At 52.5% G+C, this 14,969-nt stretch overlaps 1 protein-coding gene across 1 annotated transcript; it reads left to right on the top strand.

Moving 5' to 3' along the window:
• Positions 1–1,091: 1,091 nt before the first annotated feature.
• On the top strand, positions 1,092–13,278 carry KRT82 (keratin 82). The gene is made up of 9 exons (XM_005570928.5): positions 1,092–1,562; positions 3,339–3,547; positions 5,886–5,946; positions 6,613–6,708; positions 7,087–7,251; positions 10,217–10,342; positions 10,993–11,213; positions 11,427–11,458; positions 12,021–13,278. The coding sequence occupies exons 1-9, from the start codon at positions 1,152–1,154 to the stop codon at positions 12,239–12,241; spliced, it is 1,542 nt and encodes a 513-aa protein (XP_005570985.3). The 5' UTR covers positions 1,092–1,151; the 3' UTR covers positions 12,242–13,278.
• The last annotated feature ends 1,691 nt before the right edge of the window (positions 13,279–14,969 follow it).

The raw sequence follows: 14,969 nt of genomic DNA, 5'->3' as shown, positions 1-14,969 counted from the left end.
GTTATTATTATTATTATTGGCTTGATTTTGGCCTAGTAATGAGTCTCAATGTGGAAGGCAAAGGCCAGTTGGCCACGGCAAAAGTTTCACTGATGAAATTGATGGAAAGGAGGAGGAAAGAAAGTGAGGCGGGGACTTCAGACATCTCCAAAGATCTGTGTCTGTGACCTGCTGCTGGAAAGAAAGCCTGAATCCCTGAATCCCACATCCACCTGAAAATTCCCAAAGGCAACAACTCTCCCCAGAGACATTCTCAGGCCAAAGCTGGCTCTGTTGACCTCAGGGGCACTCAGGCTGGGTTGGGCAGAAGGGGAAAGGAACAGCCACATGGAAGCTGAAACCTGATGCTGAAATCATGCCTTTTGGGGACCCCAGAAGCGTTGGGGAGAGCGTCCCTTCCTCTGCCCTTCTCAAGCACCAGGCCTCTCCTCTCAAGTTCCCTACAGCCTTTGTGGACTGATGGGCCCTGTAGAGAAGTATCTATGCCTGGAGCCTGTCTACCTTCAAGACCCCCATGGGACAGTGGGTCACTGAGCTAGAGCTCAGGAGGGTTAAAGTCTGGCCTGTTGTAGGGAGGCTTCTCCCACCCCAAAAGCCTTCCTCCTGGGAACTTCCTGACTCATCTAGGAGCCCACAGAGGGCACTTGGGTTGGAAGGATCTGCAAAAAAGACTAGAAGCAGCCTTGGGGACATAGCCAGAGCATCCTTAAGTGTATGGGACTTGCTCTGTAATCCCACGGAAGCCGGGGTGTATAATTCAAGGCACACCACCCTCCTATGAAATGACATAGTCCCAACTCTCTCTTTCCTTGAGGCTGAGCCACTGGATACATGGAACATATCTGTCTGGTTGGCCCCTTTCATCACCCCCACAATCAAGGAAGGAGGACAAATAGGATTTTTATAGGGCCCACCAGCACTGACCATTGGCCCCTTCTCTTTGCTCTTCGCTACCCTAATTATCCACCTTGCTACTTAGCACTGCCAATATCCCAAGCTCATAAACCTAGTTTAATGGTGATTTGGGGTTTGGCCCAGTTCAGCCCTTCATCCCCCTACCAGATAAAAGGGGGGAAGCTGAGCCATGACTTGATCATCCTGCCCCCTGTTCTTTCCTCCAGGGCCCCATTTCTCTGCCTCTCTCTCCTGCCATGTCGTACCACTCCTTCCAGCCAGGCTCCAGGTGTGGCGGTCAGAGTTTCAGCTCATACTCGGCTGTCATGCCCCGGATGGTCACTCACTATGCAGTGAGCAAGGGGCCATGCCGGCCCGGGGGTGGTGGGGGCCTCCGAGCTCTGGGCTGCCTCAGCTCACGGAGCCTGTGCAATGTGGGCTTTGGGAGGCCCCGGGTAGCCTCCAGATGTGGAGGTACCCTTCCTGGCTTCGGGTACCGACTGGGGGCCACCTGTGGGCCTTCTGCCTGCATCACCCCTGTCACCATCAATGAGAGCCTACTGGTCCCACTGGCACTGGACATCGACCCCACCGTGCAGAGGGTAAAGAGGGATGAGAAGGAGCAGATCAAGTGCCTCAATAACCGCTTCGCATCTTTCATCAACAAGGTAAGGGGGCAGTGGCCCAGGGCCATGGGATGACCCACTGCAGATCTGGGGTCTGGTCTCGTTCTGGTCCAAGGGAACCAGGAGGAGGAGACTGATATTGAGGAAGCCTCAGTTTGTCCAGTGGCCTCTCTCACATTCCATGACCACCAGCCTTTGAAAGCCAGTTAGATCAGACTCCACACTAAACATTTCTGCTTCCTTGTCTTTTTAAAAATATATCCTCTTTCCCTGAATATTATCTGACAAAATCACCAATCGCCAAGGTTGCCTGAGGTCAGACTGTAAGAGGAACTTCCAAAGCAATACTGAAAGGAATGATCAGAGAGGCAGAGAAATGAATGCCCTTCCTGATGAGGCTTTAACAGTAGAACTGTCTTCTGTGTGCCTGAACTGGGTCACAACCCTTGAGCCCGAAGGTGAGGATGGGCACTGTGACCCCAGAATTTCCCATCAGTTTAAGCCTGGGATGAAAGGAAAGCGGACAGTCAGAGCTAGAGGTGCAAGGTGACGGTCACGAAAGTCTGACATCTGTCAACCCCAGAGCCACTGAAAGGCTGCTAGGAAGGCGTGCCTTCAGAAGGTGCTGAACTGGCCTGCCATCCCTCAGCAGCCCCTGGGCCCATCCCACGCCCGAGGGAGGCTGTTGGCGTCAGGATTCATTCCACAGTTTGAGCTCGTGTTTCTGGTGACCCCAAGGTTTAGGGGCAAGAGTCCTGGGCCGGAGGTCAGGAGCCCTGGCCACTGGCGTTGACTCTCCTCCTATACCCGGAATCCCTGTGCAAGCCATTCACCTCTTGGCCTCTGGACGATGCTGCCCAGTGAGGAAGAGGAGGAGTGACGGCGGGAGATTAGGGGAGGTAATATATGCCAAAGTGCTTCACAGAGGAACTTGTTTAGTCAAACTCACAGTTTTATTTCTAAAGCTTATTAAGTTCTGGCTATAAACTTATTCCAACAAATGGGCCCTGATTAGCAAAAACATCACACCACCTTCTGTTAGGCTGGGCGCCTCCTGTTGATGTAGCCACTGACCAGAAGTAAGGCAATGCTACTTCTGCAGTTTTCTTGACAGACAATGCACAATATAGAAAATTCCAGAGCAAGGACGTTCCCTTTGTCAATGTCCAGCCGGGTGGCCATGGTCAACTTACTCAACTCCTAATCTCAGTTTCTACCTCACGAAACGGGAGGAGGTGGCCAGCAGCTATCCACATTACTGTAACCTGGACTTTTTTTCAGATACAGCCATGTAGGATGCAGCACAGTAAGTGAAAAGAGCTTAGAGCTCCTCGATCTGACTTTTCCCCTGAGTTCCCTAGGCTGTCATAAAGGAAAGCCTTGATCCCCAATCTTCACATCCTCTGACATTAGTGTGAAGTTAACAGAGTCTCTTCCCATACACTGTCCCAAGTAGGAGCTTTGGGAAGCAAAGCAAGGCTTGAAGGGACAGGATGTCTCAGTCAAGGTCATGAGGATAGAGACAGGCAGGCAGGCAGTGCTGAAACAGGGATTGCCCAGGCCTCTTGGAGAAGTGCTGTCCACTACAACACACAACCTCTGAGTGGAAGGTAGGGGTCCACTAGGCTCCCCCAGGCAGGGGAGACACAGAGAAACATACCCTCAGATGCCAGTCTATGCAGAGACCCTGATTTTTGCAAATCTAGTGCAGTGGTAGCCATGTGTTGGGAGAGAGGGCACAAACTCATTCCATTGCCCTCTCTAAGCCATGGTCCCCAGGATCTCTGCTGCCTGTTGACATTCCACTCTTGGCTGCAGGTCCGTTACCTGGAGCAGAAGAACAAGCTGCTGGAGACCAAGTGGAACTTCATGCAGCAGCAGAGGTGCTGCCAGACCAACATCGAGCCCATCTTCGAGGGCTATATCAGCGCCCTTCGGCGGCAGCTGGATTGTGTGTCTGGGGACCGCGTGAGGCTAGAGTCAGAGCTCTGCAGCCTCCAGGATGCACTGGAGGGCTACAAGAAAAAGTGAGTGAGTGCTGCTTTCACCCTACTGGGGGACCTGGGGCAAGGGACAGAAACAGTCCAGGCCGGTTCCATTTATAAAATGGGGAGCCTAAACCTAGTTCATTGGGTGGCAGAACAGTTAGGTGGGATCCTGTCAGCAGGGCACCCCACTTGGCACACGGTGGGAGCTCTGAGACTGTGTATTGCAATCTCTCTCCCCACTACTCCACCTAAATAAGGCCCTCGGGAACTCTCTCTCTGTAAAACAAGCTCTCTCATGTGTGGCTTCTGGAGTTCCAGGTTTCGGCTGAAACCGCCTGTTCTGCCTTTGCAGATCCTGAACTACTTCCTGTTCCATAGACAGATCCCCAGTCCTCTTCCCTCCTGGCTTTTGTTCCTGCTGCTCCTCCTGCCTGGCACACCCCTTTCAGCATCTCTCTGCACCACGTCCAAGCTACCACAGCCCACCTTTTCTATCACCCCCAACTCTGGCTTCCTGCAGAGCCCTTCTGCCCCTTCCCTGCATATCAGGCTCTAGCTCCTTCTGCCTCACTTCCCAGTTCTTTGTGGTTCCTGTTTTCTCTTCTGCTACACTTGCACCCCCTAAGGACGAGCTCCAGGTCTGATTCACAACTTGGAGTAGGTGGTTGATAAGCATATGGTAATTAAGTGCTTGCAAGAGGCTGAGGCCCAGATAAATTGTCTCACCAAGTCCTGGGCCCAGTGCCCCATGGGAATCCAGTGCCCCATGGGAGTCCAGTGCCCCATGAGAATCCAGTGCCTCGTGACAGTCCAGTGTCCTATGGGAGTGCATGTTAGAGGCAGGCGAGTTGAAACAGGTGTCTTTTTATTGAGGAGAAACACGGCAAATATACTGAGAGCAACAGGTCATAAGGGTTTGGGTCAGTGGAGTGGAACCACATTGGGGACACTCACTGCAGGTGTCAACCACATGCCTACTCAATGCCAGACACTGTGCTAGAAAGTGTGGGTGCTATGGAAAGAAAAAAGGCTAGCTCTTTCCCAGTCCAGTGTGCACAGACCACCTGCACCTACACACAAACAGAGAAGAAGCGGGAGAAATCCCAAGAAAGGGAGGAAACAGGAGTCCAGGAAGCCTTCCTGGAGGAGGTGCCATTTGCTCTGGCCCTTGGAGGATAATGGCTCATTCCAATGGCATTATCCTCCATTTTGGAAATGGGGAAAGGACAGGAATGGGTGACAAGGAAGAGGCAGGGCGTGCCAAGTGAAGGGGGCAACTCTAGCAGACTGTGACAGGTGAGATGCAGTGAGGCTGTGGGAGGGGTGGAGGCCAGCCTCTCAGCAGAAGCAATGCCTTTCTTGAGGAGTGAGTAGCAAGGTGAGATTAAGAGACAGGATTTGCAGCTCAAGATGAGAACTTTGACTTTTAAACATGAGACAATCGGAGAAGGATGAGATCAAACTGGTATTTTAAGAATAATAGCAAACACTTTCACAGTACAGAGCCTGTGCCAGGCACTGTCCTAGTGCTCTTCAGGTATTAATGCATATGACATGTTAGCCCACAACAGCCCTGTGAGGCAAAACATAGTGTTATCTATGGATGATGAAGCTGTGCATGATGAGGCAGAAAGGCCAAGTCACTTACCCAACTTGCCTACAGCTTGCATAGGACAGAGCCAGGATTCAAACCCAGGGGACTAGGCTCCAGAGTCCAGGGCCAGTGCTGCAGCAGTTCTGCTGGGAAAAAAAGAGAGATGGGCATGATGAAGCAGAGAAGCTTTTAATGGATTGATGCTGCTCATCAAACTGAACCCCCTGACCAATTCCCTCTGCCTTAGGAGAATGGTGAGTGGGCTGAGGAGCCCCAAGGAGCTTGAGGAAATAGCATGGCTGTCTCTGTGGGTCTGGTAAAATGGATAATTGCTACCTCTGCAAATGGACCACAGGTAGAGGCCAGGCTCTGAACCCTCCCAACGAGGAGGATGCACGGGTCAGCTGGGAATTCCAGTGACTCAGAAAAAACAGCCAGGCCAGCAGCACAGCCTTCTTCCACCTTCCCAGGGGAGGCCACTAGGTGAAGTGAACCTCCTCAGCAGCAAGGTAGAATGAAGGTAGCTTTAAGGAGGACTTCCCAGAGGACTCATCGCGGGAACAGGCTCCTGAGGAACGGGGAGAAGAGTAAGCTTGAAAAATGGCTACTCACCCATCTCAAGTGGGTGGAGGAGCTAGAGGTGCCAAGACAGGGCTGGACCTGGGCACTCCCCAGGGCATTCAGTCAGTGACAGGCAGAGTCGCCCCCAAAGGCCTAATGCCAAGATCTCTTCCAAAATCCACAAGCTCGACTAAAGCATTTTTTTCCTGCCCTTTCCATCAGATATGAAGAAGAGCTCTCCCTGCGTCCCTGTGTCGAGAATGAGTTTGTTGCCTTGAAGAAGGTGAGGATGATGCTCAGACAGGCAGAGCCCCTGAGCTGGACTGCCTTGCCCCAGGCCACCTAGCCCTGAACTGAGTCCAAACGTGTCTGCAGCCCACCCACCCTGAAAAAGGGTTTCTCGCCCCTCGGACTCCTGTGCCAGCCCCACTAACCCTGAGAATGAGGAAGGCCAGCCTCCTCTCCCCCGACCTTGTCCCCTTGCAAAAGGCCAGCCATTGGCCTGGCCTCCACTTCCCGACTCATGCAGGCCCAAGCTGGGTTAAAGTCATGTCTACCCCTGCCCGAGCAGCTGGAGACGGGACAGACGCCAATGCCAAATCAAAACAAAAGCTCAAAAGCTGTGCTGCAAGCCCCCAAACATGACAACAATCGCGATGGTTCCTCAGACAGATAGCCAGGTATTTCCAGGCCCAGACTCTGCAAAGCGGGCTCTGAGAGGCTGTTGCCAAGGCTCATTTAAGCCCCACTCCCTTCAGGTCCTTTCCCATCAGGAAGCCAGGCCTGGGGTCCCGGGACTAGGGACCCCTTTTTCCCACCTTGGCTCCATCACCCCTTCACTGCCCGTGGGGGGTCTGTGAGGAAAGGGGAGCCCCACACCTTCCCCCTGCCACCAGCTCGCCTGTGAGGTGGCCCAGCCAGGCCACATTCTGTCCCTGCTCTGCTGCAGGATGTGGACACAGCCTTCCTGATGAAGGCTGACCTGGAGACCAACGCAGAGGCGCTCGTGCAGGAGATCGACTTCCTGAAAGGCCTGTATGAGGAGGTACCCACAGCCCTGCCCTTGGGTGGTTAGTCTGGGCTGGAGCCAAGGGAGCGAGAGGGCAGCAGAGTGGCCGCCCGGTGGGTACATTTCAGGGCAAGCATGAGAAGAGGTCCACACTGGAGAGACGGTTCTCAGGCAGTGAGAATCACAGAAGTTGGATCATCCAGGCCATGGCTCACAGGCCCCTCTGGGAAAGTCTCCACCAAGCTCTGGGCAACCAGAGGGTGGGGACAAGGAGTCAGTTGGTGACTGAAGCCCAGAACAGCCATAGCAGAGTTCTATGCACTCTGCTCTGGGAAGGTCAGAACTGGTTCTCCCCTTCTTCTGCCCCTGGAAGCTCAGAGAGCTCACTCCTTCTCACCTGGGCCCTCCCCACAGGAGATCTGCCTGCTCCAGTCGCAGATCTCTGAGACCTCGGTCATTGTGAAGATGGACAACAGCCGGGAGCTGGACGTGGACGGCATCGTTGCTGAGATCAAGGCGCAGTATGACGACATTGCCAGCCGCAGCAAAGCCGAAGCAGAGGCCTGGTACCAGTGCCGGGTGAGGCCCAGGGGTGGGGGCAGGGAGACTGGAGAGGTGACAAAGAGACAGGAGAGGGGAGGACCCCCAGACTCCTTCCCCGCAGAAGTGGGTGAGGAGTTAATGAGAGCCGCGCCATGCCACAGACACAGGGAATCCCATAAAGCCCAGCTGCTTTGTTTCTGCAAGGCCCCAGGCCACATCCCTGCAGAGCACGTGGGAGGGACCCCTCCTTCCCCGAACAACCCAGGCCTATCATCAGGGTGCCAGGGCGCCTGGCTGTTTGTACCTGAAGACTCACCGGAAGTGCTCCTGTAGGCAGCATTCAATAAATACTAATTGGTGGTGATGGCAAAGAGGGCTCTAAGCTTCGAGGCGTGGGAGGAGGCTGGTGGCATGGGGTGGCTACTAATGGTAGAGCAGAAACAGTGATTAAGATGGCCTCAGACTTAATAACTAGGGGCTTGCTTGGAGGGCAGGGGGGCCCTAAGGGTAATTAGATTTAACAAATATCATCGGCTCACCCTCTCTTGCCTTGCCTATGGAAGGCACCAAGCATGCAAGCACTCATTGGCCCACTCATTCAACACTGTGTGTTCAGCATCCACCACGTGCCAAGCACAGTTCTAGAAGCTGGAGACACAGCAGGGAACAGAATAGACACTAGTCCTTGCCTTCATGTCGCTTTCATTCCAGAGACAAGTTGGGGGCCAGGGTGGGGTTGAAGGGGCAGGGGGATGGATGATGAACAAGGCACATAAGTGCAGTGGATGTTTGTTAGATGGTGATACCAAGTGCTAGGAAGAAAATAAACCAGGGGAAGGGTAGGGAGGGTGGCCAGCAAAGATGCGCTTCCCAAACCAAAACACCAGCTAGCAGGAAGTGATTGCAAAGGTGGAGCAGCAGGTAAAGGGAGTTTGATGACAGAGGGAACAAATTGTGTCTGCAAAGGCAAAGGTGTTGTCATTTGATCTAATCTTGAAGGACAAATAAGATTCAATGGGCAGATGGGGGGAGGGTGTGCCAGGCTGAGCAGCGGGTGCTAGGACACAGCAGCAGAAAGCGAGGGGCCTGGAGTGCCATGTGCTGTGGAGACCGGGCTAGAGGGGTGTCTTGAGGCCAGGTCACAGTATACCTGCAGGGCTGTGCTAAGTCGTTTGGTTTTGTTTTGAAGGCAGCGGGTGCCACTACCCAGGGAGTGCCCAAAGTGATGCTCTACCTATTTTCTGGAGCTCCATGGTGGTTGGAAGTATGAAACTTTGACCTGGAGTCAGCTCCTGGTGAACCCGTCTGTGGCCCACCCACGGCCAGGTTTCACTCTGGCTGGCCAGTCCTCTGGTTGCCCCTGGCAACCACCATCAGCTAGGTTGGGTTCAGGATTACAATCACCTCATTTTCCCATCCTGCTAAGTCAGAATTGTAGAGACAATTCTATTAGTTAAGGACTGCATTTGGCTACCAGGATCAGAAATTCTAAAAAAAAAAAAAAAAAAAAAAAAGTAGTTAAAATTGAATTTTTACTTTTTTCTCAAGTAGCTTGAAGTACAAAATAGACTGCTCAGGATGACACAGAGGTTCTGTGACATCATCAGGGACCCAGGATCCTTCTAGCTCACCATTCTGCCATCTGTAATACATGCTTCATCCTCTTGGTGGCCTCACGTTCCAAGACAGCTGCAGCACCTCCAGTCTTACATGCTTATGCCAGGCAGCAAGGAGAACAGAGGGGAAAAAAACCAACTGGGTCATTCCCTCCTTTAGAGAGCTTACCCAGAAGCCCTGCCCAGCCATGGCCATAGATCTCATTGATTGGAAAGCTGAGAAATATTCTCTTATCTGGGCTCATGGTTACCCTAAATAAAAGCAGGGTTCTCTTTGGTTCTGGGTTTTTGTTGTTGTTGTTGTTTGGTTTTTGTTTGTTGTTGTTGTTTTTGTTTTTTGAGATGGAGTCTTGCTCTATTGTCCAGGCTGGAGTGCAGTGAGTGGTGCAATCTTGCACCACTGCAACCTCTGCCTCCCAGGTTCAAGTGATCCTCCCGCCTCAGCCTCCCAAGTAGCTGGGATTACAAGCATGCACCACCATGCCCAACTAATTTGTGTATTTTTAGTAGCGAAGGAGTTTCACCATGTTGGCCAGGTTGGCCAGGCTGGTCTTGAACTCTTGACCTCAAATGATCTGCCTGCCTTGGCCTCCCAAAATGCTGGCATTACAGGTGCCAGTCACTGTGCCCAGCCAGGGGTTCTGTTTTAAGAAGAGAAGAATGGATATTTATTGGGCAACTGCAGACTTTCCTACTGTAACCAAATAACAAAAGAGCCAATGAGTGTGATTATGTGCTTATCTCTCGTTTTGCATTTTCTATATAATATGCTCCCACCCACTATCAGAAAAATCTAAAATCAGCTAATTTTTTAAAATTTACAAATGTAATCTGTGCACACTATTCAGAAATTGGATTCAGAGTGCAAAGGTTTTTATAAAAAAGTGTTACCTCAAGGTAGGACATAAATTGCATTTTTTTAAATTGTTTTTAGAGAAAACATACAAATGTTTTCATCCTGATGGGCAGACCCATCTCGCTGGGCAGTCCTTGGTCTGTTAGGCAACCCAGGCTGAGCACAGAAACCCCTTCCAAGATCCAGAGGCATATCTAAAAGGGAGAGAGCCCTCGGGCGAACTTGGGCTCTGGGACAGAGAAAAGGACCAGACACAGAACAGCTAAACAGAGGAGGGGATCTCAGAGGCTGCAGAATAATCTAACAAGCCTGGAACTGGGGATGGGGTGAAATGGGAATCAGGAGCAGCCCACATAAAGGACCCCAAAATTGCCAAGAAGTGGAAGAAGGTAAAGGAGCAGAACCAGTATGAGAACCAGAGAGCACCTGAACTAGGAAGTCATGGGAGAAAAGACTGGGAACAGTGAGAAAGGAGGCTAGGAGATGCCACCTTGCCGTGCCTGCGGCTCTGACTTCTCTGTCCTGGCAGTATGAGGAGCTAAGAGTCACAGCTGGGAACCACTGTGACAACCTCCGCAACCGTAAGAACGAGATCCTGGAAATGAACAAGCTGATCCAGCGGCTGCAGCAAGAAATCGAGAATGTCAAAGCCCAGGTGAGGCCAGGGAGGACCTCCTCGCTGCGAGAGGCATCCTAGGCTGACTGCCAGTCTGTGCCGTGCAGGGCGGGTTCAGTCCCTGCTGTGAGTGCTGTTGAAGAGGGAATAAACTTATGCTGCCTTGCTCAAGCAGAAGCAAGCCCTTTCCACAAAAGGGCTGACCCACAGCAGGATGAGCAGCCACAGGAAATAGTCAGGTCCCCAACAGAAACGAGGTGACCAACGTCAAAGATGAAAAGCAAGGATGGTTCACTAGGTGCAAGGATAGAAAAGATGTTCTCCATGGTCCCTTCAGACCCAAAGACTGTGATTCTGTGATCCTGAAATTCAAGATGACTCTGAATTGTTCATAAAATCAGACCCACTCCATTCTCCTGGGGTAGGGAAGACCAGCTAGGCATTTAAAACCTATTAGCCCCACAGAAATTCTCAGCATACTTAAGAGGAAAATCCCAGCTCTCTTGGAGGTATTTTAGACAGAAAACCCATCCCAGTTCCCTGGAGGAACCAGATGTCGCAATCCTAGGAGGAAGCTTGCAGCAAATGTGAGCCTGGCACGTAGCCACCCCCATGTTCTCTCTGCTCTTCTGCAAGTCTGGCTTGGGGCTCCAGGGCCCCCAGTGATGTTTTCTGTGCCCCTCCCACAGCGCTGCAAACTTGAGGGTGCCATAACCGAGGCAGAGCAGCAGGGCGAGGCGGCTCTCAACGATGCCAAGTGCAAGCTGGCAGGGCTGGAGGAGGCTCTGCAGAAGGCCAAGCAGGACATGGCCTGCCTGCTCAAGGAGTACCAGGAGGTGATGAACTCCAAGCTGGGCCTGGACATTGAGATCGCCACCTACAGGCGCCTGCTGGAGGGCGAGGAGCACAGGTGAGCTCCTCTGGGAGGGGTCAAAGATGGGCACCAGGTGTGACCATCACCCAGCCCTCTGGTGGCGGCTGCTAGTATCTCTCACCCCGTCCCCCACCCCGGTCATTGAAAACCCACAGCAGCACATGGCCCACAGTAAGGGCAAGAGCGGGGAGATGCTGCATTTACCTGCATCTGTTTGATGTAGTTACCTGTCTTTTTTCACATCCCCAGGCTGTGCGAAGGCATCGGGCCCGTGAATATCTGTAAGTAGATGAGCCGTGCCCCACTGGCTCTGGGGTCTTGGGGATTGATCACTCCAATACAGGCAGTCCACACCACCCCTTCCCAGACCTCTGATGCCTCCCCTACCCCAAAGGAAGAGCTCTGTCTGCCGTGAGCTCCCAGGCTGATGGAAAGGGCTATCCAAATATTTTGGGAGTCAGACTAGGAGCAGATTTGCAACAGCATGGTCCAAGTGCTTCGGGGCCCAGAAGCCACAAAGAACCACCCTGACAAGAGGATGCTCTTCTAGAAGAAGAGGATTTGAAGCAAGCTCAGGAAGGAGGGACCAGTAGAAACTGAGAAAGGGTGAAGCTGAATCTGGCCTGGCCTGGCCCAGGCTCTAGGGAAAGGAGAGAGGTGCATGGGGACCTTGCAAGTACTTTGTGTGACTAGGGTGGGAGACACAGAAGCTGGAGGCTGGAATGGGTGTCCATAGAGGTGAGTGGCAGCAGGTGGGAAGAACGGCCTGGCTGAGGGGTTTCAGGGCAGTACACTGAGAGCCACACCGTGTGGGGCCCTGAGCATCCCTTCCTGTTCCCACAGCGGTGAGCAGCTCCAAAGGCGCCATCCTGTACGAGCCATGTGGGGTCAGCACACCTGTCCTCAGCACTGGTGTCCTCAGGAGTAGTGGGGGCTGCAGCATCGTGGGCACTGGTGAACTGTATGTCCCCTGCGAGCCCCAGGGGCTACTGAGCTGTGGGAGCGGGCGTAACTCCAGCACGAAACTAGGGGCTGGGGGTAGCTCCTCCAGTCACAAGTGTTAGCACAGTCCCAGACATCCAGGAGACAGGGCCTCAGCCCCATGGCCCTGGATGTCACACTCCCATCAGAGCTAAAGACAAGGATGTTCCAAAACCCCACCTCCCTGTATTGACTCCACATTCCCCTCCAGTGTTCCCTCCTTGGGAACTGAGCTGCCCCTCGGACCCCTCCTTTGCCTCATAAGTCACCTTCCACTCAGCTGAGTGCAGACCCTCAGCTAGGCCGGGATGGTGGGGAGGGACAGCAGAGAAAGAGAATGCGTTGCTCCTAACCCCAGAATGACAATAACCCCCAGAAGGTCAAATGGACACACCACAGTTCTGCTCTGTGGATCATCCCATGGAAGTTTCCTCACAAAGCCAGCTCCTCTCCCACCACAGGCTCCACACTGCCCTTACTTCAGGCTTTCATGCCCCTAAGAAGAGTGAATTTCCTTTAACACCACCTGAAACATGCACCACTGCGAATACCAAAAGGAGACACCCCCAAATCCCACTCTGAATTCCAAAGTCAAGAGCCACGATTTCAGGATCTGTCAGGACCTGCCAATGTCCTCTCAGCACAGAGAATCAAGCGGTGGCCTTTGGGCAGTAGATTTACTGTCTCAGGTATGTTGAACTCAAACTATGAGAGTAAATCTTTCTCCTGAGCTCACATTGGCAGGTGATGTCAGGCAAATGCCTAGAACAAAGGGCAAAAGGATATGGAATGTTTACTGGACAGATGGAAAACCAAAAACAGATATCATTTGCTCAATGGAATCAGTCCCGCCGCCACCCAACCCCTTCTGTACATAGCCGCCCCTTCCTGTTCCCCCTCCCTTTAGCTCCTCTTGCTTTAGGTCTGATATGACAGTGATGTGGGGCTGCCCCAGCTGACTTGGAGGCCCTGGGCTCAGGAGCTCATAGACAGAGGAGTTGTGGGCTGACTCCACCTCCCAGAAGTCCCTCTTGCCAAGCCCTGTCCCACTGGGGCTCCAGGGCCTCTGCCCTGAGCGTCTGGGCTTCTGTTCAAAATAAACCTACTCTGTTCATGGATTACAGAAATCGGGATTATTTACTCTGCTCTGTGGAAAGTGTGATAAGGCTGAGGGGGAACTGGTGAGCAGCTTTTGGGGACTGGAGGTTTGGGAACAGAAATGAAGAATATTACACAAACAGAAAAATTACATGTAAATAATTTACAAATGGCCTGTGGAAGAAATAGGGCTCCATACAAATCATACACAAAACCGGCACATCACACCCCAATGGTTCGCAAGTCACTTGCCATGTTAAAAACCACGAGCCCGTTGCACACAGGCCTCCTCACTCCATGGTGCCCTATACACACCCTAGAGAAAATCCATGGAGTCCTCTATCATGTCTAGACTTAGCAGCTCCCAGGCCCTGGGTTCTGTCCCTATCCAGAACCATTCTCAGTGCCTGGACACCCCCAGCTCCAGAAAAGCAGTGAAGATGGTGGCCACCCATGGTTTGAGGAGGACCAGGACACTCTAGTCTCCTCTCCCCATGTAGACAGCCCAAGACCTGGAGATTTGGCGGCAGTGTTTCCACCCTCTGCGAGGCCTCAGTCCCCTTTTCTTTGCCTCACTGACTTCCTGAAACAGCCACTCCTGGGGGGCGCTTTCCCCCTGATGGCTCCCCTCTCCTGAGAGTTGGAGTGACTCTCCACTCTCCCCAAAGAGCACCCATGCTGCGCCAAGCCCTGCATTAGAGACTGATGATGCAGAAATGACTAAGACGCCCTCTTAACCCTGGAAGGACGCTCAGCCTCCGGGAAGGAGGATTCATAAATAATGAGTGCCAAACAGCATGGGAGCCCCAAGAAGCAGCTCACGACTGCCTGACAAGGGTCAGACACAGGATCACAAGGAATACTGTATGGACAGGGACTGAAGGGAAGTCCAGAGTCAGATCTGTGGGCAAGCACAGTCAACAGAACCCATTCCTTCACATTCTCATTGGCTCAGTCTGCATCTCTCAAGCACCTGCTATAGGGCTGGCTACCCCGGGCCTGGAGACACAGTGGGGAATGAGACAGCCCTGGTCACGTCCAGTTTACCCCATAAGCGCAGTAGACACCGTATGTGGGGCTGATGGTAGAGAATGTAAGATGGGGCAGCCACTGTGGAAGACAGCCTGGCAGTTCCTGAGCATGGTCGCCACGGAGGTACCAGGTGAGTCAGCACTATCACTCATAGGCATACACCCAAGAAAGACAGAAACCTATGTCCATGCAAAAACATGCCCGTGAAAACTTATCACAACATTCTTCCTAATAACTAAAAGGTGGAAACAACACTGTGTAGACATGCCACAGTGTCTATCCAAAATATGGCACACCTACACAATGGAATCTTCTCTGCCATATAAAGGAGTCCTGTGCTGATACATGCTACAGCATGGATGAACCTTGGAAACATTATGCAAAGGGCAAGAAGCCAGTCACAAAAGGCCATCTATTTTACAATTCCATTCCTATGAATGTCCAGAATATGGGAATCCACAGAGAAAGCAGAGCTGTGGCTGCTTAGGGCTGGAAGGAGGAGAAGACAGAGCTTAGGGGAGTCATAGGAGCCACAGCTAAAGGTTTCTTTAGCCCGGTGTGGTGGCTGCACCTGCAGTCCCAGCTACTTGGAAGGCTGAAGCAGGAGGATCACTTGAGCTCAGGAGTTCAAGGCCACAGTGAGCTATAATCACACCACTGCACTCCAGCCTGGGTGACAGA

The sequence above is a fragment of the Macaca fascicularis genome, chromosome 11 (assembly GCF_037993035.2).
Source record: "Macaca fascicularis isolate 582-1 chromosome 11, T2T-MFA8v1.1".
NCBI classification, from domain to species: domain Eukaryota; kingdom Metazoa; phylum Chordata; class Mammalia; order Primates; family Cercopithecidae; genus Macaca; species Macaca fascicularis.
The sequence above is the reverse complement of the archived record's forward strand: the minus strand, read 5'-3'. Positions and strand labels throughout refer to the sequence as shown.